The 23,866-nt window shown below is 45.4% G+C and overlaps 1 protein-coding gene and 1 long non-coding RNA gene across 2 annotated transcripts; both read left to right on the top strand.

The window, feature by feature from the left end:
- The first annotated feature begins 882 nt into the window (after window positions 1-882).
- Window positions 883-2,953, top strand: LOC121574250. Its single transcript, XM_045222695.1, has 7 exons — window positions 883-978; window positions 1,762-1,808; window positions 2,023-2,135; window positions 2,237-2,308; window positions 2,400-2,522; window positions 2,610-2,756; window positions 2,840-2,953. The coding sequence occupies exons 1-7, from the start codon at window positions 920-922 to the stop codon at window positions 2,951-2,953; spliced, it is 675 nt and encodes a 224-aa protein (XP_045078630.1). The 5' UTR covers window positions 883-919.
- Window positions 2,954-3,111: 158 nt separating this feature from the next.
- On the top strand, window positions 3,112-3,667 carry LOC123491590. The gene is made up of 4 exons (XR_006661452.1): window positions 3,112-3,175; window positions 3,301-3,350; window positions 3,459-3,528; window positions 3,610-3,667. It is a non-coding gene; the product is annotated as an uncharacterized LOC123491590 (long non-coding RNA).
- Window positions 3,668-23,866: the final 20,199 nt, after the last annotated feature.

Here is a 23,866-nt window from a genome sequence, read left to right as displayed (position 1 = left end):
CTTGTGAGACCATATGCTGGTGCGGTTGGCCCTGGGTTCCTCCTAATGCAAGACAATGCTAGACCTCATGTGGCTGGAGTGTGTCAGCAGTTCCTGCAAGAGGAAGGCATTGATGCTATGGACTGGCCCGCCCGTTCCCCAGACCTGAATCTAATTGAGCACATCTGGGACATCATGTCTCGCTCCATCCACCTACGCCACGTTGCACCACAGACTGTCCAGGAGTTGACGGATGCTTTAGTCTAGGTCTGGGAGGAGACCCCTCAGGAGACCATCCGCCAACTCATCAGGAGCATGCCCAGGCGTGGTAGGGAGGTCATACAGGCACGTGGAGGCCACACACACTACTGAGCCTCATTTTGACTTGTTTTAAGGACATTACATCAAAGTTGGATCAGCCTGTAGTGTGGTTTTCCACTTTAATTTTGAGGGTGACTCCAAATCCAGACCTCCATGGGTTGATACATTTGATTTCCATTGATAATTCTTGTGTGATTTTGTTGTCAGCACATTCAACTATGTAAAGAAAAAAGTATTTAATAAGATTATTTCATTCATTCAGATCTAGGATGTGTTATTTTAGTGTTCCCTTTATATTTTTGAGCAGTGTATTTTAATTGACTGATTTCCTTATATGAACTGTAACTCAGTAAAATCTTTGAAATTGTTGCGTTTATATTTTTGTTCAGTGTTGATACATACTATTTATACGCATATTGCCAGATTATTGCTATCAACTGCTGGCTGCAAGGTATATTACCCCGTTTGTATCTTTTGGAACAATGGTAGTCAAGTTTATAAAAATGATGTAGAATAGATGGGCTACCACAGGTGTCACAGGCATCCACAGGTCTTGACCACCATATTGCGATGCTTCTTTAGGATCACATTGTTGTTGTCGTCGTAGAAGAGTACGGAGATGGGACTGAGCTTGGTGGGTGCGCAGCACGCTTTGGGAACCTCGTCCGGCTTCAGAAGGTGAACCTGCCATGAAAAAAGGTCAATCAGACTAATTCATACATGCACTTTTATATAATCAATGATACTATCCTGTTTATAAAAGAGATATGGATTATTATTATGCAGATACTTCAGTGCTCTCCTACCTCAGTGGGCTGTGGCTTTGCCCCCCTTGTCTGAATTTGGTCAATATATTTTAAACCGGGTTGTCTGTGCTCCACAATACTTTATTATCCACTGAGCCAAAGACAGACTTTCAGAAGTTCAACAACAACAACAACTTCCATGAAACATGCTAATACATTTCAATGGGCCATTGACCTAGCTAGTGACTTAAAAAGAACATTTGGTATTTTTGTTTTATATTATACCAACAACATAGGAAATCCTCTGGTGACAAAATAGGGTCAATAGAATTAGAATGATGACTAGGAATGGCATTTTTATAGAATTAGAATGGTAAGCATAGAGTTCCAAACTCATTTCTATGGCAACACAGCTGTCAATTTTGTAAACAACAATTTTCAAAAATATGTGTTGCCAAGAGACATCTAACCGATAGAACATCTCGGCGTTCTATTGAACGTTTTCTGTTCGAAAACAACAACAACTTCAGTTTGCTGTTCAACAACAACAAACTTGACTGATTTTTGAGACCTGAGACTGAAAGATCAACTGGAAAATGCCTGGGTGCTTTTCAAAATTGGTGGAGAGAGTGCGTGGACGTCGGCGGTCTACTGCGTCGACAGGTTGTTCAAATTCATTTGTGGGCTGTTTTTGTTGCCTTTTTCCATTTTGCAGGGTTCGCAATCGTCGGGAGGTGGACAGCGACATCGACTTCGAAGAGGGTATGTTGAGTTTAAACTTCTTATTTGACCACATTTAACAATATAAATGTAATTTGTTAAATGTTGTGTATTTCTGTAATCCATACTTGCAAGCTAACGTTAACTTTAGTAACTTTTGCTAAGAGATGCACTTTTGAACTAGTAGTACTAGTTAGCTCGATACGTTTTACATCCTAACATTTGTTTGTTTGTATTCCAATGTTCCTAATTTTAGAATCAACTGCCCTGGATGAGGTCCAGTTGGTTGTGCCATTGGATGATGTGCCGGGTGTACCACTGCTGCCAGCCATCCTTGAGGAGGTGCCAGATGTGCCGACTATCCTTGAGGTACAATTTTCAGAAAGTTTTATGTTTGAAAAGTATCCCAGATATTCAATTTGTGTCACTTTGACATTCTAAAAATCTTTGTTGTCTGCTTTCTGCTTTAGGAGGCCACTGGTAATTGGCAGTTGATACCGATTAGGTTTAGCTCCCTGTACTGTGGGCCTGTTGTGATCAGGGTAAGAGACCCACACACACAGTCACATCACTGTTGCAATGTTTGCTGTTTCTAACCTGAATGTATTGTAATGTCAACCCCCTCTTGTGCAGAACAATGCCGGTCCGGTGGCTAAAGCTTGGAGAACTTTCCAGTTCATCAGCCCCATTATCACCTACATGCGTGGGGGGATCCCAGGTATGTGTCTTTGTCACTACCTAATCCTAATCTACATCGTCAGTGTCATGTGATCTTGATGGAAATATGTTACAGCGATGGCTGATGTTGTTTTGTTGATGTTGTCTTGTTGTTTCACTCCACAGCAGGTGGTGGTGAGGATGCACCATGTGAGTAGGGTTCGAGGCCTGGAGACTCAACTGGTGTGGGCCATCTCCAAGGAGACACACAGACTTAGTCCAGAGGGCATCCCCTACTGTGCCACCAAGGTGCAGTCCATCTCTTGGATCCAGGTAAGATGTAAATACTACTGAATTAGTATTAGATTTTCTTCACTTATTCCGTTTGGCCTTAACATGTCGTTTCTCTCTGTCAGTATGTGGCTGGCAGGGTGACCCAGTATGCGTCTCACGTCCGCCACGAGACGTCTGTGGCCGTGACGCATGGCTGCTACCAGGTAAATAAACAATTTCCTATGTATATAGAATAGAAATGACAGGGCATTTTCCATTAGATATGGTCTGTTTTCTATTAACGTGTGTTGTGTGTGTGTGTTTTGAGCAGCAAACTGATGTCTCGGTGGTGTACGCCACTCTCCACATGGGGCTGGATGGGCTGCTCCTCCTCGGCGTGGTCGGAGGCTGCCTCCGTCTCTACGCCCACCACTCAGCAGTTCACTGAGCCAGAGCCTGATGACCACAACTGCTATGAGGTCAGATGTTACACACACACATACACATACTATTGACTAGTAGCATTAAGATCCTTCGATTGACCCATTGTTTGTCATGTCATTACATTGGTCACTGATGTTGAATAATTGTTCTGTTATTGTAGGGCTGGGAGGAGGACCTGCTGCCTGAGGAGAGGGAGGTTCCTCTGCTAAAGTGAGTCCCTCTAAATGTGTGTGTAGTCTGAGCTTGTCAGATGCTGAAGGATAGTGGTCACAATGCTGTTATCCCCCATTGACATGCTCCATTCCCTCTCTTCCACAGCCTCTACCTTACCACCAAGAGAGTGGAGGACATCGGCCTGAGGCTCGTCTCCCTGCGCCAGGCCTTTACTGTGAGTGGACCCACTTTTCTTTGACTCTCTGTGTCTTCCTGTTCTGTCTGTCTCCTAGAGTAAGATGGGTGTCTTCTCTAGACCCTGCTCGGTTCCACCCTGAGCAGGAACCATCTGTTTGTGGCGGGAAAGGTCCTACCGTTGGCGCACTGGCTGTTCCCCGCCTCTTCTGTTACCAGGCATACGTTTATCATAACAACCTGTCATAGTGAGAAGAGCCAGCTCCCCTAGACACCATTCCTACGTCCAAGGAAGGTTCACAGATCACAAAGAACCAGTATAGTCTAGCATTTGGAGACACAAATCCTTATCTCATTTTACCCCCTAAAACAGCTCTTCACATCAATCACAGCTTGCCAGGTGTCACAACCTACATTAGCCCAGTCAAGAATGCATTCTTTCTAAGTTAGTCATCCCATCAATTAGGAGAATAATACATCTCTCATAATCCCCCTTTTCACACCCACTAGGGTGTGATTCAAAATAAGAAAACACAGGGTGTCATTCATTATAATACAATACAAACAAAAAGAATCACACTTTTATTAATAGGCCATAATGATACAAAAAATGTTTAACCCTCAGTCCATCTACACCCAACTTGCAAATTGTTATCAGTCATCAAAGAACTTCAAACCATGAAACACAGGATTAATAGAACACAAAACATAAGACTATTAAAACATAAAACACAAAACAGAGAAGTAAATTTTGGCCCCCTTTAGACACCCTCTAGTGTCACTCCACCAAGCCTGGTAGGTCATATCCTTAATTCCTTAGGTCGGAGTCCAGGATTGGGCCGTATCTCACCATCTGTTGGGAAACCACCTTCTCCATCTCCTTTCTCACCAAACCTCAGACACAGGAAATAAGACAACATCCACAAAGAACAAGTATACTCATAGAAGCTATAACTTCACCCAGAATAGTTACAACAATAGTTTTCCATTTATCAAATATGTTATCAAACCAACCGTTTATGGAGCTATCAATACCAGAGTTCTCAGCCAATTCGTTCGTCAGCGTAGTTACTCCCCTGAAGCTCTTTTGTCACTGACCCGTCCGGTGCTATGTTGTTTGAGGATGAAAATACAGCACATATATCCAAACAGAACACAAACTCTGCCCCGCTCAGCCAAAAGCATGTCTAAAGCTATTCTATTCTGCCATGTCATTAAGCTAGTTGCCGCTGTCTGCTCAGCTAATCCTTTTAATGCATCATGAGTGTGGTTTATAAATCTTTGCTGGTTATAGTAAATATAATTTATCCAATCTACGTTTTTATTAATTGTTGACCACCAAAAAAGACGATCTGATTCCTAGCTTTGAATTGTTCTGGAACCCCTCGAGTTACTCCTATCCCATCAAAGGATCCTTTCATCAAAGGATCCTGGGATGAGGTCCTACTTTCTACGTGACAACTCACCAGTCTCTGACACGTTTGATTGTTTACATATGTAGGTGAGTTCACAATCAGTTATCACCACACAACCATCAGATGTCAGCACGGGCCTGGTTTTGGTTCCTAAAATCCTCTGGCTGCAACAAAGAGGAAAGATTAGTCATGGTCTCTTTTAGTTGTGATATTCTCTGTGTAGGAGCAGGAGCTAAGATGCCCTACTCTGTATCCTATCTTACTAGTCCTAGAAAAACAATTAGAATCCCCTGAGACTTCAAACGTAGGCAACCTAGGTCGGAATGACTTTGTTATCGGGGGATACAGATAGTTCAAGTTACTACAAGACTCTTTCACCACATTCCCAGGTGGCTTGCATGGAGGATAAACCTGTTTTTGCGTACTTCAGACTTTCAGACAGTACCTACCCTTCTATGGGTCGCACTGCCATTTCTGGTAATTCCCTACTTTCACAATACTACACCTGTCCCTAAACTGTGTATGGAGATTTACATATCCCCCCCCCGCTCAGTATGAGCAACTACATAGTCCCAGGATGTACATGGTGACATATATATGGTGATGTCTTTCCCTAAAGTCCCTAGTACTTCCCCTTTCGCTACGTCTAGCTGTCTCCTATGCCTTCGTAGACTGTGCTCAGGTATTATTTTATCAACTTGTGTTAGGTTAACTACTATTTCTGGCTGATCAGGAGGGTCTGAGTGTGTTAGGAATATGGCCCCCATAATCAGACAACTACCTACCGTCAGGAGACCTGTGAATCCCCACCCTCGCCCTGAGAACATGTCAGACGCCAACCCATTGCTTCACCTTCTACCGAACTCACACAGGGATGATCAGATAGGGTAAGGGAATCTTCGTTAAGGAGCCAACCCCCGAGCCCTAGTGGTGATCGGTTCTTTCTCCTAACTCTGTGTTTGTTCATCAGGTGTAACTGGGTTTACCTTTTTGCAGTGTGTGACATGCACCCAGGTGGATCTAATAGGACTTGATAGGGCCCTTCCCAACAGGCCTGCTTCCAGTTTTCCTTCTAGTGACTGGATGCTCACCAGTCACCTGGTTAGATAGTGGGTCACCTTCTCCTTTAGTTCACCTGTGGGGCACAAAACCTCTGACATACGGGTGTGGTTAATAAACTATCTTCACACATACATGTTGAGCTCTCAATTTCTATTGTTTTTTTTTTTTTTGTCCTCTCCTTCGTATATATTTATTATTTAATCCTATCACTCCCCCTTTTTGACACATGATTTGCCCATGTGTCAATATTACCACCTTCCTAAACCATCCCTTAGGTAATTTATCATCCAATTGCCATGCCTTTCATTTTTGAGATTGTCTTTTGCTTCTTTATTGCTCCTCCCACTTCCTTTGTCTTTTATGGCAGCTAAATTCGACTTTCATCCTGTTCAGAATCAATTAGTAATCCAATCATCAATCCCTTATCTTGTAAAAACACTCATGTTTAGTTCAAACTCTGTTCTACCCAGGCTCTCCCGGGCTTGACCTGAAGACTGATTGTTGGACATGACAAGTCCATATTTAGGTCACCTAAGTCTTCTGCCTAGCAACAAAGAATAAAAACCTCTATGTTCGTGATTAACCCAGTTATCTCTAATAGCCCACCAAAAAAACCCATCATCTTTAAATCACGATCAATGTCATATCCCTCTTTACTCTCTACCATTTGGGTAACATCCCTGATGTATGTATGCCTCCTTAGAGTTCCAAATTATTTTACCATGGGCTGCCATTGCCTTCCCATAGATAAGATCACTTAATTTACCCGTATGCAGTACATAATGGAGTACCCAAGCTTTACAGCAGTCTATCATTACCAAAAAGCTCATCATTCTTCATCTATTTTTTTTTCCTAGTCCCTATCTTCCTGATCTTATTGCTAAATCAATGATCTAGGCAATAGCTGTTTCGCCTTACATTGTACCTTCCTCTGATTACTGCAGCTCATTGCATTAATTTTGTTTCAAATATCACCCAATAAACCGTTCCATCCCACAGCATAGTAAACACCACCTATGAACTGTTGAAAATCCCCTAAATTCAACATAACAACCCTTTATAAACATCATGCTGGGTGTGTTTTTTTATTTGAAAAACCCAATTGAAAAATAACAAATCAAAGATAGTTAGGCTCAACTTAATTTGGTAGCTCCCTCTTATGACCTAAATACTGCCTAACTTCACTACTGCTCCCCCTTGCCCTGAGCAATATTCCAATGAGATAAGCTAATCTCTTTCTCCTGGTTATACATTTTGTTAACCTTCAATTACCATCCGTAATCTAAAGATGGTAGTACACACAAAACATGATACAGATATCCCCAGTCTTAACCCATCAATAATTGTTTGTATCAATCTAATTCCTCATAACTAATCCATTAAACCACTCAAAATTCCTCGAGTATACCATGATTATTTAATTGATTACCCTAACTCTGCTACATGTGATCTCATCTCAAATGATCCATTATCAATTATTTGTTCAACCCCCTAGGAAAATCTGTCTCCCCTTCTATTGTTCCTGTCCCCCCTGTTTTACCAATCCAGAACCCACCACAGGCTGGTGCTATTTCCCCAGCACAACAGCCAATGCATACTTTCATCCTAACCAAAATAAATGATCGTTCTAAAATTGTCCAACTATTTTGTATTTTCCCGCTAACCCATTACAGTTCGCTATTCAATTTCTTTAACTGTTCTCTCTGATTAGGCCCTAATTAATAAAACAAATACTTGCTATCGTTGATCAGCATACACTTAATGACATTCCTACCATCTGAACTATGTCCTGTCTCTTACATCTCCTCCCCCTCTCCTGCTCCTTCCTACATTATGGGGGAGGCGCGGGAAACTTCCCTACAATCTTCCTTCTTAGGAAATAATGTCATTCGTACTTGTAACATATTTTCATAGACCTATCTAGAATACCACTAAAGCTATCTTATGCAACTTTTAATACACGTACAAACTCTCTCTCTCTCCACCCATTCCCTATTGAATAAGTGAGTTTTTCTATTTAACCCCAAAACACGCTACAAATAGTCCATTCAACATTACTAAACCAAATACTCCATCGTACCCATTCAATCAACACATCAGCAGTGGAATTTACACTCATAAATGCAGATTGTTACCCCATGCCTTGAAATGATAAATAGATTTCCACCAATAGCATATTACAATGATTTCTCAACTTACCCTCTAACACAAAATGAAGTTCCCTCACTGTACTACGTTAGCTCTACCATGATAATTAGTTCAATTTAACCCTCTATTTGCTTTGTACTATATTATACATTACGTCTAAAACAACATTACTTATGGTCAGTTTATTCCACCATCACATGATCCAACAACGCCACAATCTTAAACTCATATGGGGCGGCAGGCAGTTTAGTGACCAATAGCGCCGCGCCAACAACCGAGAGGTCGCCGGTTCCAATCCCCGAGCCGACCAGGCGAAAAATCTGCCGATGTGCCCTCGAGCAAGTCACTCAACCCCAATTGCTCCCATAAATCGCTCTGGACAAGAGCGTCCGCCAAATTACCAAAAATGCAAATGTAAATGTTCTCTACTTTCTCACCCATGACGTACGTCTACGTTCGAGTGAGCAAGTTTAGAACATCTCTCGTCAGAAACCCACATGCACCTCTCACATAATCACCCCGTGTGGCGTTCCCAGCCAACTCCCAGTCTTTCCTGGCTCCAAAACCCACACTTTCGCTGTCTCCAGCCCCTCCCCTCGCAACTCTACCTCTTTCCTGACCAGGGGGAACAGGCTTTGTGAGGAGCTGTTTCTCGTTTTAGCGCGTTTCCAATATACTGCCGTTATTCAAAGTACTCCAGTCCATTCATCCAAATCAAATTATTCCCACCTAATTAGTCACAGTCGGTGCATATCTATATCTCAACGATAAACCGAATTATTTCAGTCTAATTGTTTGAAAGCAGTATTCTTACAGTGCCAAAACTAAACCCAAGTGTTTCAATTATTTAACCAATGGTTGTTATGTCAAATCAAGCGCCACACCATATCCCTTCAATTTACTTATTTAAAACCAGTGTTTTGCTATGTCAAACATCAAACATTACAATTCAATTATATCAGTTCAAACGTTTCAGTTTAGTCATACTAGTTATTCATTATTTTACCTTCATATTCCCAATTGTTGTTAACGGGTTATACGGTTTAAGCAACCACAAACCCAACAGTTATTCACAAATTATACAGTTTGGACAGCCACAGACGTCTTAATATACAGGTTTATTATTTTTAATAACCCCTATTCACTATTTTATTTCGTCTGTGATCATTCGCGCACTCATGCATACAACAACACCCGCACTGTCTAACTTTTTATAGTACCTCCTATGGGTGTCTTTTGTTAACGTTTGCACAATTTAAACCTTATTTCCTAATTGTAATTCTCATTATTTACTGTTTTAAAATATTATTTGTATTCACAGCCAAAAATGGTACACAGTTAAACGTAGTATACAGTTATCACACAGCAAGAATAGTACACAGTTATCGCACTCACTCACAATACACAGTCATAATCCTATCACACAGTCAAATATGTCACACAGTCATAAATGACACACCTACACTCCACACACAATCTATTTGGGCACACAGTCTCCTCTACTATCTTTAAGAATACTCCGCTGAACCTAGCCATATCCTCGAAGTTATGGACCTTGCCAGTCGCTAGTATTTATCTAAAATTTCCCGAACCTAGCCGTATTCTCGTAGTTACGGACCTTGCCGGTGTAATTCTTCGAACCTTAGTCGTACTGTCGTAGTTACGAACCTTGCCGATAGCAATTACTTAAATCAATTATTCCCTATATCTCCGAACCTTAGCCGTATTGTCGCAATTACGGACCTTGCCGGTAGATGTCAGTATTGTCTCCTGAACCTAGCCGTATCCCAGTTACGGACCTTGCCGGTAGAACCAATACTCTCTGGTACCATGGTTTAACATCACATTTCACCAAAGGTTTATTTGTCACAATATTGTGCTTATCTACTCATAATAGTTTCATAATTTAGTTCACTTACATCAGACAGTTGTTTCACAAAATTAATTTGGATAAAGCCAATGTGCAGATCTTTAGTTATTTAACAATAGGTATCTGCTTACCTTTATAGCAGTCCGGACTTTTTGTGAAACACTCAGTCCAATGAAAGAGGTGACCAAATGGGCCGGACAATACCCAGCGAAGTCCCTTCTACCAGATCACGTCGGAAGTCACCAATTGTCAAAGTTGCGTCAATTCAAATCTGGCATTAGGAACAAAAGAGGTCAACACGACTTCTAAGATATACTAGTTATTTTAATTAATATAAAACCTTCAATGGTAAATATGATGTTTCGTATATACGGGCTCTTTGAAATACCTCGCAGGGCACTTCAGAGAACTAAATCCATTGTTTCAGATTGTTCTTCAAATACTCTTACAGAGAGAGTTTCCCACCTCTCTGCTGGCCAATCAGAGTAGAGACTTGAGCGTGGTTTAGACTTACTCAACCTATCCGTTGGCGCACTGGCTGTTCCCCGCCTCTTCTGTTACCAGGCATACGTTTATCATAACAACCTGTCATAGTGAGAAGAGCCAGCTCCCCTAGACACCATTCCTACATCCAAGGAAGGTTCACAGATCACAAAGAACCAGTATAGTCTAGCATTTGGAGACACAAATCCTTATCTCATTTTACCCCCTAAAACAGCTCTTCACATCAATCACAGCTTGCCAGGTGTCACAACCTACATTAGCCCAGTCAAGAATGCATTCTTTCTAAGTTAGTCATCCCATCAATTAGGAGAATAATAAATCTCTCATAATATTCAAATTCGATCTCCTGCTGTCCCATAGTATTGAACGTGTCGGGAGTCGGGACCAGTGTTGCCAACTTAGCGACTTTGTCGCTATATTTAGTGAGTATTCAGGCCCCTCTATTCAGACTTTTGGAGACTCTGACGTGAAAGCACGTATCGTTCTTACTCTTCTCAGCGAGCAGCGGGTGCTACCTGTCACGGTTTACTAAGCCAGAACCCAGAAGCAGACCAGGACAAGGTAAGTTGAAACAAAGGTGAGTGTTTATTTAATAGATCCACGAGTGAGGCTGAATAATCCAGGGAACAGAGCGGGTGGCGTGGATGGGTTGTTGAGGGTGCAGTGGTAGGTCCAGTAATGGCTCGGCAGCCGCCGACCATCAGGCAGAGGTTGGGTGAAGGTTCCGGGTGAGTGACTGCAGATAGAACAAAACGGAGGTAAGTATACAGCAAGTCAAAAAGGTGCAAAACAACAAAACTAACGCTAGAAGTTCCAAGGCTGATACACGGACAAACATACTGTTCATGGCTAACGATCCGGCAGGGAATGGATGTCAGGTCAGAGCTTATGAAGGTGATGATCAGGGCCAGGTGTGCAGATTGCTGATGGAATGCAGGTGTGGAAATCAGGAGAGCTCCCGCCTAGCAACGTAGCCCGGCAACCAGGCAGGGAGCGTTCCAGAACCCTCGGGAAACTGGAGATCCCGAGCAGAAAAACTAATACACAGACGGAACCGACTCAGACTGCCGGAATCGTTACAGTACCCCCTCCGACGAACGCCACCGGGCGGACTCCCGGAGCGCCAGGATGGAGGCGGTAGAAGTCACGAATGAGGTCAGCATCTAGGATCTGTCGCCGCGGAATCCAACTCCTCTCTTCAGGACCATACCCCTCCCAGTCCACGAGATACTGGAAACCCCGGCCCCGCCGTCTGGAATCCATGATGCGTCGCACCGTGTAGGCAGGACCACCTCCGATCATCCGAGGAGGAGGAGGAGGAGGCGGAGGGGGCAACAGAGGACTGAGGAAAACAGGCTTGAGGCAGGAGACATGAAAGGTGGGATGGACTCTGAGCGTCCTCGGTAGTTTGAGTCGAACTGCCACCGGATTGATCACCTTCTCCACCACAAACGGACCAATGAACTTCGGTAACAACTTCCTAGACTCAGTCCGTAAAGGGGAGATCCCGTGTGGCCAACCAGACCCTATCTCCGATGGTATAGGTGGGAGCGGGGATCCGGCGACGATTCGCCTGGAGCTGATACCGGTCCGAAACTCTAAGGAGTGCCTTTCTGGCCCGATGCCAGGTCCGGTGGCAACGACGAATATGGGCCTGAACAGAGGGCACTGAGAGCTCCTTCTCCTGAGAAGGGAACAAGGGAGGTTGGTAGCCATACAGGCACTGGAAGGGAGACATCCCAGTGGCAGATGTAGGGAGAGTATTGTGGGCATACTCAACCCAAGGCAACTGAGAGACCCAGGAGGTGGGGGTTGGAAGAGACAAGGCAGCGTAGCGTGGATTCCATCTTCTGGTTGGCTCTCTCCGCCTGACCATTAGATTGGGGGGTGAAAACCAGATGTGAGACTGACTGTAGCTCCAATGGCCAAACAGAAGGATTTCCAGACAGCAGAGGTAAACTGAGGGCCACGGTCGGAAACGATATCACTGGGCAAACCGTGGACCCTGAAAACCTCCCTAACCAGGATCTCGGACGTCTCCGAGGCAGAGGGGAAGCTTGGCAATTGGCACAAAGTGGGCGAACTTGCTGAATCTGTCCACGATAGTCAGAACGACCGTGTTCCCCTCAGAAGCGGGCAACCCAGTGACAAAGTCCAGGGCCAGATGCGACCATGGTCGCGGGGAATAGGAAGGGGGTGAAGTAGTCCAGAGCTGGGCCGATTGGTACTCTTATTCTGCGCACACACTGGACAGGCAGCAACAAAACCCCGAGTATCCTCGGCCATGGCAGGCCACCAAAAACGTCTGCGAAGAAACGCCATCGTCCGAGCCACGCCAGGGTGACAAGCCATCTTGCTGGCGTGGGACCATTTGAGGACAGCAGGACGAACCGACTCAGGCACAAACAACCGACCGGGTGGACCGTTACCGGGACCGGGCTGCGTCCGAAGGGCCGCCATCACCTCCTCCTCAATCTTCCATAACTGCTCCCACGACGCAGTTCCGGGGAGAATTGTCTCGGTCTTGGACCCACTCTCTTCCGTCTTGGAGAACATCCGGGACGAAGGCGTCCGCCTTGCCGTTCTTAGATCCAGGTCGGAACGTCAGGGAAAAATTGAATCGTCCGAAAAACAACGCCCACCTGGCCTGGACGGGAGTTGAGACGTCTAGCCGATTGCACGTAAGCAAGATTCTTGTGGTCAGTCCAGACAATAAAGCGGTTGCTCCGCCCCTCCAACCAGTGGCGCCACTCCTCCAAGGCAAGTTTCACCGCGAGAAGCTCCCGGTTACCCACATCGTAGTTCCTCTCCGCAGGCGAAAGGCGACGAGAGTAGTAGGCGCAGGGATGGAGTTTACTGTCCGTGGAGCATCGCTGCGACAGGATGGCGCCAACTCCCACATCAGACGCGTCCACTTCAACGACGAACTGACGGGCCGTGTCCGGTTGAGAGAGAATCGGTGCGTTGGTGAATCGCCTCTTCAAATCCAGAAACGCTCGATCCGCCTCCGGATTCCACTTGAAGGTCCTGATACTGGAAGTCAAGGCAGTTAACGGAGCGGCCACACGGCTGTAATCCCGGATGAATCTGCGGTAGAAATTCGCAAACCCAAAAAATCTCTGGAGCTGCAATCTCGTACCGGGCTGGGCCCATTCCAGAACCGCTCTAACCTTCTCCTGGTCCATCCTAATCTCTCCCCTGGAGATGATGTACCCGAGAAAGGATGTCGTGTGGGCGTGGAACTCGCACTTCTCGGCCTTCACGAACAGGCGATTCTCCAACAATCGCTGCAGAACCTGCCGGACATGCTGGACGTGGTCGGGAAGGTTCCTTCGAGAAGATCAGAATGTCATCCAGGTAAACAAACACAAAGAGACCGATCATATCTCTCAGGACGTCGTTCACCATACTCTGGAATACCGCTGGAGCATTGGTCAGTCCAAACGGCATCACCTGATACTCGAAGTGACCCATCGGTGTATTGAAACCCGTCAACCACTCGTCCCCCTCTCTGATCCGGACCATGTGATACGCATTGCGTGGGTCTCCAAAGCCTCACGTTCAGGTCGGGAGATACTGTATAACCTTCCCTTGGGGTAGACAGCTCCAGGGAACAGGTTGATGGCACAATCATATGGTCGGGTGGGGGAGGGAGTGACAGAGCCTTCTGCTTACTGAACACTTCCCCAAATCGTGATATGTCTCGGGAACCAGGGACAAATCTGGGGGTTTAGCCTCAATCACCTGACTGGGAACCGAATGGGGACAGGCAGTCTTGAGACAGTTAGCATGACAAGCAAGGCTCCAACTCGTTACCTTGCCCGTCACCCAATCGAACGTGGGATTGTGTTCCTTCAGCCAGGGGTATCCAAGGACCAGAGGAACATGGGAAGACGGCAGAATGAAGAATGAAATCATCTCAGAATGATTCCCCCGACAACAGCATCTTAACCGGTTCAGTCCTCATCGTGATACGTGCCAGACTACTGCCGTCCAGAGTGGTAGCTTCAATGGCTTCCGGCAATTGCTCCTTGGAAAGCCCCAGCTGTTCCACCAACTCGGCATCAAGAAAGCTTCCATCGGCACCTGAATCGATAAAAGCGTTAATCGCTAAGCTCTGATTCCTGTTCATAAGGGTAGCCGGAAACGGGGTCTGACAGAGGTATTGAGAGGTCGAAACTGGCTCGCTAAAAGTCCTCCCAACTTTAGCGAGCCGCGCAGTTTGACGACCGCCGGGAACAGGTGGCGAGGTAATGTCCCGAACCACCACAGTAGAGGCAACAGTTAGTCCTACGTCTGAGTTGGCGTTCCTCCTTGGTTAACCCGTGCCGCCCTACTTGCATTGGTTCAGAATCGGGAGACAGGACCTCTCCACTAATCCTGTGTGGTGGACGATGATCGACGTATTCTGGTCCAATCCCGACCCGACTGGAACCTGAGAAGCTGATCGATTGGACGGAACCCATTGCTTCTCACTCCTTCGCTCTCGGACTCGATTATCCACCCGAATAGACAAGGCTACCAAGCTGTCCAGGTCACTAGGCTCCGGATAGGAGATCAACTCATCCTTGAGCTGCTCCGACAGACCCTGGTAAAAGGCCGCTTGCAGAGACTCCCTCATTCCACCCACTCTCCACAGCCAACGTCTTGAACTCGATCACGAAGTCGGCCACGCTGCAGTTCCTTGGCGAAGCGAAAACAGGCGCCTAGCTGCGTCCCTCCCTCGGACGGAATGGTCGAAGAGCTTCCTCATCTCGGCCGTGAACCCCTGGTATGAAGCCATGCAGGGGTCTTGTCGTTCCCAAACGGCTGAAGCCCACTCCAGCGCTCGACCACGCAGCAACTCAATCACAAAGGCTATCCTAGCCTTGTCTGTGGCATAAGAGTAGGGCTGTAGATCGAACACTAACCCACACTGCATAAGGAAAGAACGGCATCTTCCCAGCTCCCCCTCATATTTATCCGGCGTCGGAACCTTGGGCTCACGGAAGGACACAGCTCCAGAAGCGGCAGGCGAGATGGGTGAAACCGGTAGTGGATCCTCCACCGGAAACTTGCGCTGGTTCTGGACCTCCGTCAGACCGGTAGAAAGGTTCCGAACTGAAAACGCGATCTCCTGTAGCTCCGTGCTATGATGGCCCAACATCTTCTCCTGATGGGTAATGGCATGGCGAACAGAGTCCAGGTCCGCTGGGTTCATTACTGGCCGGATCGTTCTGTCACGGTTTACTAAGCCAGAACCCAGAAGCAGACCAGGACAAGGTAAGTTGAAACAAAGGTGAGTGTTTATTTAATAGATCCACGAGTGAGGCTGAATAATCCAGGGAACAGAGCGGGTGGCGTGGATGGGTTGTTGAGGGTGCAGTGGTAGGTCCAGTAATGGCTCGGCAGCCGCCGACCATCAGGCAGAGGTTGGGTGAAGGTTCCGGGTGAGTGACTGCAGATAGAACAAAACGGAGGTAAGTATACAGCAAGTCAAAAAGGTGCAAAACAACAAAACTAACGCTAGAAGTTCCAAGGCTGATACACGGACAAACATACTGTTCATGGCTAACGATCCGGCAGGGAATGGATGTCAGGTCAGAGCTTATGAAGGTGATGATCAGGGCCAGGTGTGCAGATTGCTGATGGAATGCAGGTGTGGAAATCAGGAGAGCTCCCGCCTAGCAACGTAGCCCGGCAACCAGGCAGGGAGCGTTCCAGAACCCTCGGGAAACTGGAGATCCCGAGCAGAAAAACTAATACACAGACGGAACCGACTCAGACTGCCGGAATCGTTACACTACCGTGGGCCCCACCCCTGGGCCCCACCCCTGTCCCAAAGCATTCACAGGCGCACATCCCGCCCTGGCTTCAGGGCGGGATGTAAATGTAAAATGTTCTTTGTCTAAAATAAATCACTGCACAAAAATAAATCATTGCATTTGACTCACACAGCCTTAGTCACTTACTCACCTCGTCCACTGTGTGTGTGCCTCTCTGTGACATAAGATAAACATCTAGCTGGCTAGCTCATGTGGGGATATATTTTCTCATAACTGGAGGGATGAATAGCTTAGAAGGAATGCATTGGTGATTAAACATAGAAGGTTTATACTGTACTGATATGAATTGTTTCACATAACAAGCTGTGATTCATGTGAGGAACGTTAGGGGCTAGGATGAGATAAAACTTGTATTTCTTACAGATAAGACTTGTATTTCTTACAGATACGAACACTGCCTCTTTGTTGTCTGTGAACCGTCCTTGAACGTAGGTACTTAGAGTACAGTGGAACGGTGTCTATGGGCGCTGACTCTACAGGTTGTTATAACAACTTATGCCTGGCAACAGTGTGCAACAGTGGAGCGCCAAGGGTCTGGGACCAGCCGGTGCACCAACGGATTGGCTGAGTAAGTCTAAACCACGCTCAGTCTCTACTCTGATAGGCCCAGCAGGGAGCGGGAACTATCTCTGTCAGAGTATTTTAAAAAGAACTCATAACAATGGATTAGTTCTCTGTCTGCCCTGCGTGGTATTTCAGTGAGCCCGTATACGAACCATCATACTTATCATACATACATTTTGCATATAATAAATTTAGCTTGGATTGAATATCTCTTGATTATGTTTTCTCTTATTCCAATACCAGATTTGAATTACGCAATTTCTAACAATTGGTGACCTCCGACTGTGATCTGGCAGCGGAACTTCGCTGGAATTCACCCAGCCCATTGGACATCGCTGTCGTCGAACGGTGTGTTTCACAAAGTGCCCGGGCTTCTAAAAACAGGTAAGCAGACACCTATTGTTATGTAACTAAAGTTCTGCACATTGGCTTTATCCAAATTAATTTTGTGAAGCACCTGTTTGATGTAAGTGAACTCTATTACGCTATAAATAACGATTATAGAATACTAATTCAATTTTATAGAATACCATGCAAATGTTTGATCATTCTGATGGTTAAACCCATGGGAAATAGAAGAGGCTGTGTGCCCAATAGAAGCGGCTGTGTGCCCATAGAGGAGGCTGTGTGCCCAATAGAAGCGGCTGTGTGCCCATAGAAGCGGCTGTGTGCCCAATAGAAGCGGCTGTGTGCCCATAGAATAGGCTGTGTGCCCATAGAATAGGCTGTGTGCCCAATAGAGGAGGCTGTGTGCCCAATAGAAGAGGCTGTGTTCCCATAGAGGAGGCTGTGTGCCCAATAGAAGAGGCTGTGTTCCCATGGAGGAGGCTGTGTGCCCAATAGAAGCGGCTGTGTGCCCATAGAAGAGGCTGTGTGCCCAAATAGATTGTGTGTCGAGTGTAAGTGTGTCATTTATGACTGTGTGACATATTTGACTGTGTGATAGGATTATGACTGTGTATTGTGAGTGAGTGTGATAACTGTGTACTATTTTTGCTGTGTGATAACTGTATACTACGTTTAACTGTGTGATAACTGTGTACCATTTTGGCTGTGAATACAAACAATATTTTAAAACAGTAAATAATGAGAATTACAATTAGGAAATAAAGTTTAAATTGTGCAAACGTTAACAAAAGACACCCATAGGAGGTTAAATATTTTAAAACAGTAAATAATGAGAATTACAATTAGGAAATAAAGTTTAAATTGTGCAAACGTTAACAAAAGACACCCATAGGAGGTTAAATAGATAGGGAGTGCGACGCTATGGCACATATCAGTTCAGACTAGATATGACTAGGTTCAAAGGAGACACTTAAAATTATTTAAGACAGGGGTGATGCTATGCATGAGAGTGTGAATGATAAACCTGTATACCTTGATAGAAAACGAATTGGGAATCAAAGACGTCTGTGGCTGTCCAAACTTCGAGGCTGACGTTTGGCAACTCGAACCTTCAGCTCCCTCCACAGATGTTCTATGGGATTAAGGTTTGGAGACTGGCTAGGCCACTCTAGGACCTTAATGTGCTTCTTCTTGAGCCACTCATTTGTTGCCTTGGCCGTGTGTTTTGGGTCATTGTCATGCTGGAATACCCATCCACGACCCATTTTCAATGCCCTGGCTGAGGGAAGGAGGTTCTCACCCAAGATTTGACGGTACATGGCCCCGTCCATCGTCCCTTTGATGCGGTGAATTTGTCCTGTCCCCTTAGCAGAAAAACACCCCCAAAGCATAATGTTTCCACCTCCATGTTTGACGGTGGGGATGGTGTTCTTGGGGTCATAGGCAGCATTCCTCCTTCTCCAAACACGGTGAGTTGAGTTGATGCCAAAGAGCTCGATTTTGGTCTCATCTGACCACAACACTTTCACCCAGTTCTCCTCTGAATCATTCAGATGTTCATTGGCAAACTTCAGACGGGCCTGTATATGTGCTTTCTTGTGCAGGGGGACATTGCGGGCGCTGCAGGATTTCAGTCCTTCACAGCGTAGTGTGTTATCAATTGTTTTCTTGGTGACTATGGTCCCAGCTGCCTTGAGATCATTGACAAGATCCTCCCGTGTAGTTCTGGGCTGATTCCTCACCGTTCTCATGATCATTGCAACTCCACGAGGTGAGATCTTGCATGGAGCCCCAGGCCGAGGGAGATTGACAGTTATTGTGTTTCTTCCATTTGCGAATAATCGCACCAACTGTTGTCACCTTCTCACCAAGCTGCTTGGCGATGGTCTTGTAGCCCATTCCAGCCTTGTGTAGGTCTACAATCTTGTCCATGACATCCTTGGAGAGCTCTTTGGTCTTGGCCATGGTGGAGAGTTTGGAATCTGATTGATTGATTGCTTCTGTGGATAGGTGTCTTTTATACAGGTAACAAGCTGAGATTAGGAGCACTCCCTTTAAGAGTGTGCTCCTAATCTCAGCTCGTTACCTGTATAAAAGACACCTGGGAGCCAGAAATCTTTCTGATTGAGAGGGGGTCAAATACTTATTTCCCTCATTAAAATGCAAATCAATTTATAACATTTTTGACATGGGTTTTTCTGGATTGTTTTGTTGTTATTCTGTCTCTCACTGTTCAAATAAACCTACCATTAAAATTATAGACTGATCATGTCTTTGTCAGTGGGCAAACTTACAAAATCAGCAGGGGATCAAATACTTTTTTCCCTCACTGTACGTCTCGTGACTGAGCCGTTGAAATGCGACTCCACTTTGTCTCTATACTGATGTTTTGCCAGTTAATTGCCTCGCGGAGTGAGTAGCTACACTGTTTGTATTCTGCCATATTCCTAGTCACCTTGCCATGGTTGAATGCGGTGGTTCACACTTTCAGATTTGCGTGAATGCTGCCATCTATCCATGGTTTCTGGTTAGGGTAGGTTTTAAGAGTCACAGTGGGCACAACATCACCTATACACTTCCTGATAAACTCAGTCACCGTTTCAGTGTATTAGTCTAAATTATTTTCGGAAGCTACCCGATTCCGATTGGTCAGACCAGCGTTGAATAGTCCTTAGCACGGGTATTTCCTGTTTGAGTTTCTGCCTATAGGAAGGGAGGAGCAAAATGGAGTCGTGGTCAGATTTGCCGAAAGGAGGGCAAGGGAGGGCCTGATAACCATCCCGGAAGTTCAAATAGCAATGGTCGAGGATTTTGGCAGCGCGACTACAACAGTCGATATGTTGATAGAACTTCGGCAGCCTAGTCCTCAAATTTGCTTTGTTAAAATCCCTGGCTACAATAAATGCAGCCTCAGGAAATGTGGTTTCCAGTTTGCATAAAAATATCCACGGCCGTGACTATAACCGAAGAAAATTATCTTGGGAGATAATACAGTCGGCATTTGATTGTGAACAAAATGACTCGAGTTCCTGTATGTTACTACAATTACACCATGAGTCGTTAATCATGAAATACACACCTCCGCCCTTCTGCTTCCCGGAGAGATACAGTGGGGAAAAAAGTATTTAGTCAGCCACCAATTGTGCAAGTTCTCCCACTTAAAAAGATGAGAGAGGCCTGTAATTTTCATCATAGGTACACGTCAACTATGACAGACAAAATGAGAAAAAAAATTCCAGAAATTCACATTGTAGGATTTTTAATGAATTTATTTGCAAATTATGGTGGAAAATAAGTATTTGGTCAATAACAAAATTTTCTCAATACTTTGTTATATACCCTTTGTTGGCAATGACACAGGTCAAACGTTTTCTGTAAGTCTTCACAAGGTTTTCACACACTGTTGCTGGTATTTTGGCCCATTCCTCCATGCAGATCTCCTCTAGAGCAGTGATGTTTTGGGGCTGTCGCTGGGCAACACGGACTTTCAACTCCCTCCAAAGATTTTCTATGGGGTTGAGATCTGGAGACTGGCTAGGCCACTCCAGGACCTTGAACTGCTTCTTACGAAGCCACTCCTTCGTTGCCCGGGCGGTGTGTTTGGGATCATTGTCATGCTGAAAGACCCAGCCACGTTTCATCTTCAATGCCCTTGCTGATGGAAGGAGGTTTTCACTCAAAATCTCACGATACATGGCCCCATTCATTATTTCCTTTACACGGATCAGTCGTCCTGGTCCCTTTGCAGAAAAACAGCCCCAAAGCATGATGTTTCCACCCCGATGCTTCACAGTAGGTATGGTGTTCTTTGGATGCAACTCAGCATTCTTTGTCCTCCAAACACGACGAGTTGAGTTTTTACCAAAAAGTTATATTTTGGTTTCATCTGACCATATGACATTCTCCCAATCCTCTTCTGGATCATCCAAATGCACTCTAGCAAACTTCAGACGGGACATGTACTGGCTTAAGCAGGAGGACACGTCTGGCACTGCAGGATTTGAGTCCCTGGCGGCGTAGTGTGTTACTGATGGTAGGCTTTGTTACTTTGGTCCCAGCTCTCTGCAGGTCATTCACTAGGTCCCCCCGTGTGGTTCTGGGATTTTTGCTCACCGTTCTTGTGATCATTTTGACCCCACGGGGTGAGATCTTGCGTGGAGCCCCAGATCGAGGGAGATTATCAGTGGTCTTGTATGTCTTCCATTTCCTAATAATTACTCCCACAGTTGATTTCTTCAAACCAAGCTGCTTACCTATTGCAGATTCAGTCTTTCCAGCCTGGTGCAGGTCTACAATTTTGTTTCTGGTGTCCTTTGACAGCTCTTTGGTCTTGGCCATAGTGGAGTTTGGAGTGCGACTGTTTGAGGTTGTGGACAGGTGTCTTTTATACTGATAACAAGTTCAAACAGGTGCCATTAATACAGGTAACGAGTGGAGGACAGAGGAGCCTCTTAAAGAAGAAGTTACAGGTCTGTGAGAGCCAGAAATCTTGCTTGTTTGTAGTGTCTTGTTTTGTATGCTTTGTACAAAATAATAAAATGCAGGACGACAGGATCTTTATAAACGTAGCTCTTTATTAACTAGCTATAACTTGCATGTCCATGTGTCTCTGGCCATGATCATCTTAGAATGACCTCACAACCTGGGTGGTCTTAACCAATCATAGCACAGTATAATGCATCCAATTACAATTCAGTATGCTGACACATGAATATTACATCCCCCTTCTTTAAAAAAAAGAAAAAATAGGTAGAACAATAAAGCGTTTCTTTTGAATATATGCTCTGTAGTTTGAACTCGAGGTAAGTAACCATTTAAACTGCACCAACTGCATCAACATAACAGACAAACAATGATTCAGCATACTGTTACTTTTAGAACAAATATTTCTCAGCAACTCAGCTTTTCACTGTAGCAATGACATCTCAACATATCAAACAAATACCATACCAAAGCATTTCAAGTTAACTTTCAATAACAAGTTTACAGTCTGGAACTCTTTTAGGGCAGCGATCCGCCTACACCCTTTGACATTTCACAGGTCTAGGACAGCTCTAGGCTTGACCTCTCTTCCTGACCTTGTGTGATATGAAGCTGAGCATGCTTCTGTGTCAGTCAACAGTTATTGTGGTGTTGCAGGTAAGTATGGTGTATGTTGTGTTGTGTCTGTGTTTAGTCCACCCCGTTCTCTTTCAGGGGAACAGTTCATCTCGTCAGTGTGTTGTTCTTTTGTGTTCAGTAGGTGACGACGATTGCGGCGGTACACCGCGCCTTCTGCGGTGCGAACGAGATATGAACGTTCAGTGTCAGCTGGTTGGATGACGACTGCTGGCTTCCAGTAGCCATGTTCCTGGATTCTAACTGACTCTCCGTCGTTCAGTGGTGGCAGTGGTCTGGCTGACCTGTCGTAGTATCGCTTTTGCTGTTGTTGTCTCTGTGCACGTTTTGCATGCACTTCCTTGTAGCTGACGACCTCAGGTTGCAGCTGCTGGTTGGTGCTGGGAAGGATTGAGCGAAGTCTGCGGCTCATCAACAGCTGGGCTGGTGATTTGAAGTTGTCAACTTGAGTGTTGCGGTATTCAAGGAGACTGAGGTAGGGGTCTCTCTTGTCTGCTTTTGCTTTGTCCATGAGTGATTTAGCGATCTGCACAGATTTTTCAGCAAGGCCATTACTTTGAGGGTAATGTGGGCTTGTGGTGACGTGTGTGAACTCCCATGCTTTTGTGAAGGATTCAAACTCATTTGATTTGTAACAGGGCCCATTGTCAGATATTAAAGTCTCTACAATGCCATGCCTGGCAAAGGCTGCTTTCAGCTTGTGTATCACAGCTGCAGATGTGGTGCTGTGAAGCTTGTCAAGTTCGAAGTATCTGCTGTAGTAGTCCACTGTTATAATGTAGTCCTCGTTGTTCCACGTGAACAGATCGGTTGCCACGACCTGCCAGGGTCGGTCTGGGATACGGTGAGGTAACATTGGCTCTTTGGTGTTTGAGGGGCGTTGTTCAAGACAGGTGGGGCATTTACCAACCATGTCCTCTATTTGTTTGCACATTCCGGGCCAAAACAAAATGTCCCGTGCTCTCTGTTTGCACTTTTCCATGCCCATGTGTCCAGCATGGATCTTTGTCAAAATCTCTTCTCTGAGACTGGTAGGAATGATGATTTTCTCGCCTTTGAAAATTATTCCGTTGATCTGTGATAGTTCGTCACGATGGTTCCAGAACTCTGAGATGCTCTGAGGGCATTTTCTCCTCTCCTCAGGCCATCCTGACTGTATGACTTTCCTCAGCTGTGTGAGTTGTGTGTCTTTTTCTGTTTCTGCTCGGATCTCCTTCAGTTTTGTGTCACTAACTGGTAAGTTGCTGTACACAGTGTGCACCTGCATGTCCATGCCTTCACTGAGGCTGCTGTCCTTGTAGGTAAGAAACTTCCTGGAGAGTGTGTCTGCGATAGGGATGTCTTTGCCTGGACGGTGAGTGATTGTGAAGTCGTATTTTTGTAGTTGAAGGATCATTCTCTGTAGCCTTGGCGGGGCTGCGGCTAACGGTTTCCTCATGATTGACTCGAGGGGCTTGTGGTCTGATTCCACAATGACTTGTCGTCCATAGACATACTGATGGAAACGCTTACATCCGAACAGAA

The sequence above is a fragment of the Coregonus clupeaformis genome, chromosome 9 (genome assembly GCF_020615455.1).
Source record: "Coregonus clupeaformis isolate EN_2021a chromosome 9, ASM2061545v1, whole genome shotgun sequence".
Taxonomy (NCBI): Eukaryota; Metazoa; Chordata; class Actinopteri; order Salmoniformes; family Salmonidae; genus Coregonus; species Coregonus clupeaformis.
This window is presented reverse-complemented; position numbering and strand designations above follow the sequence as displayed.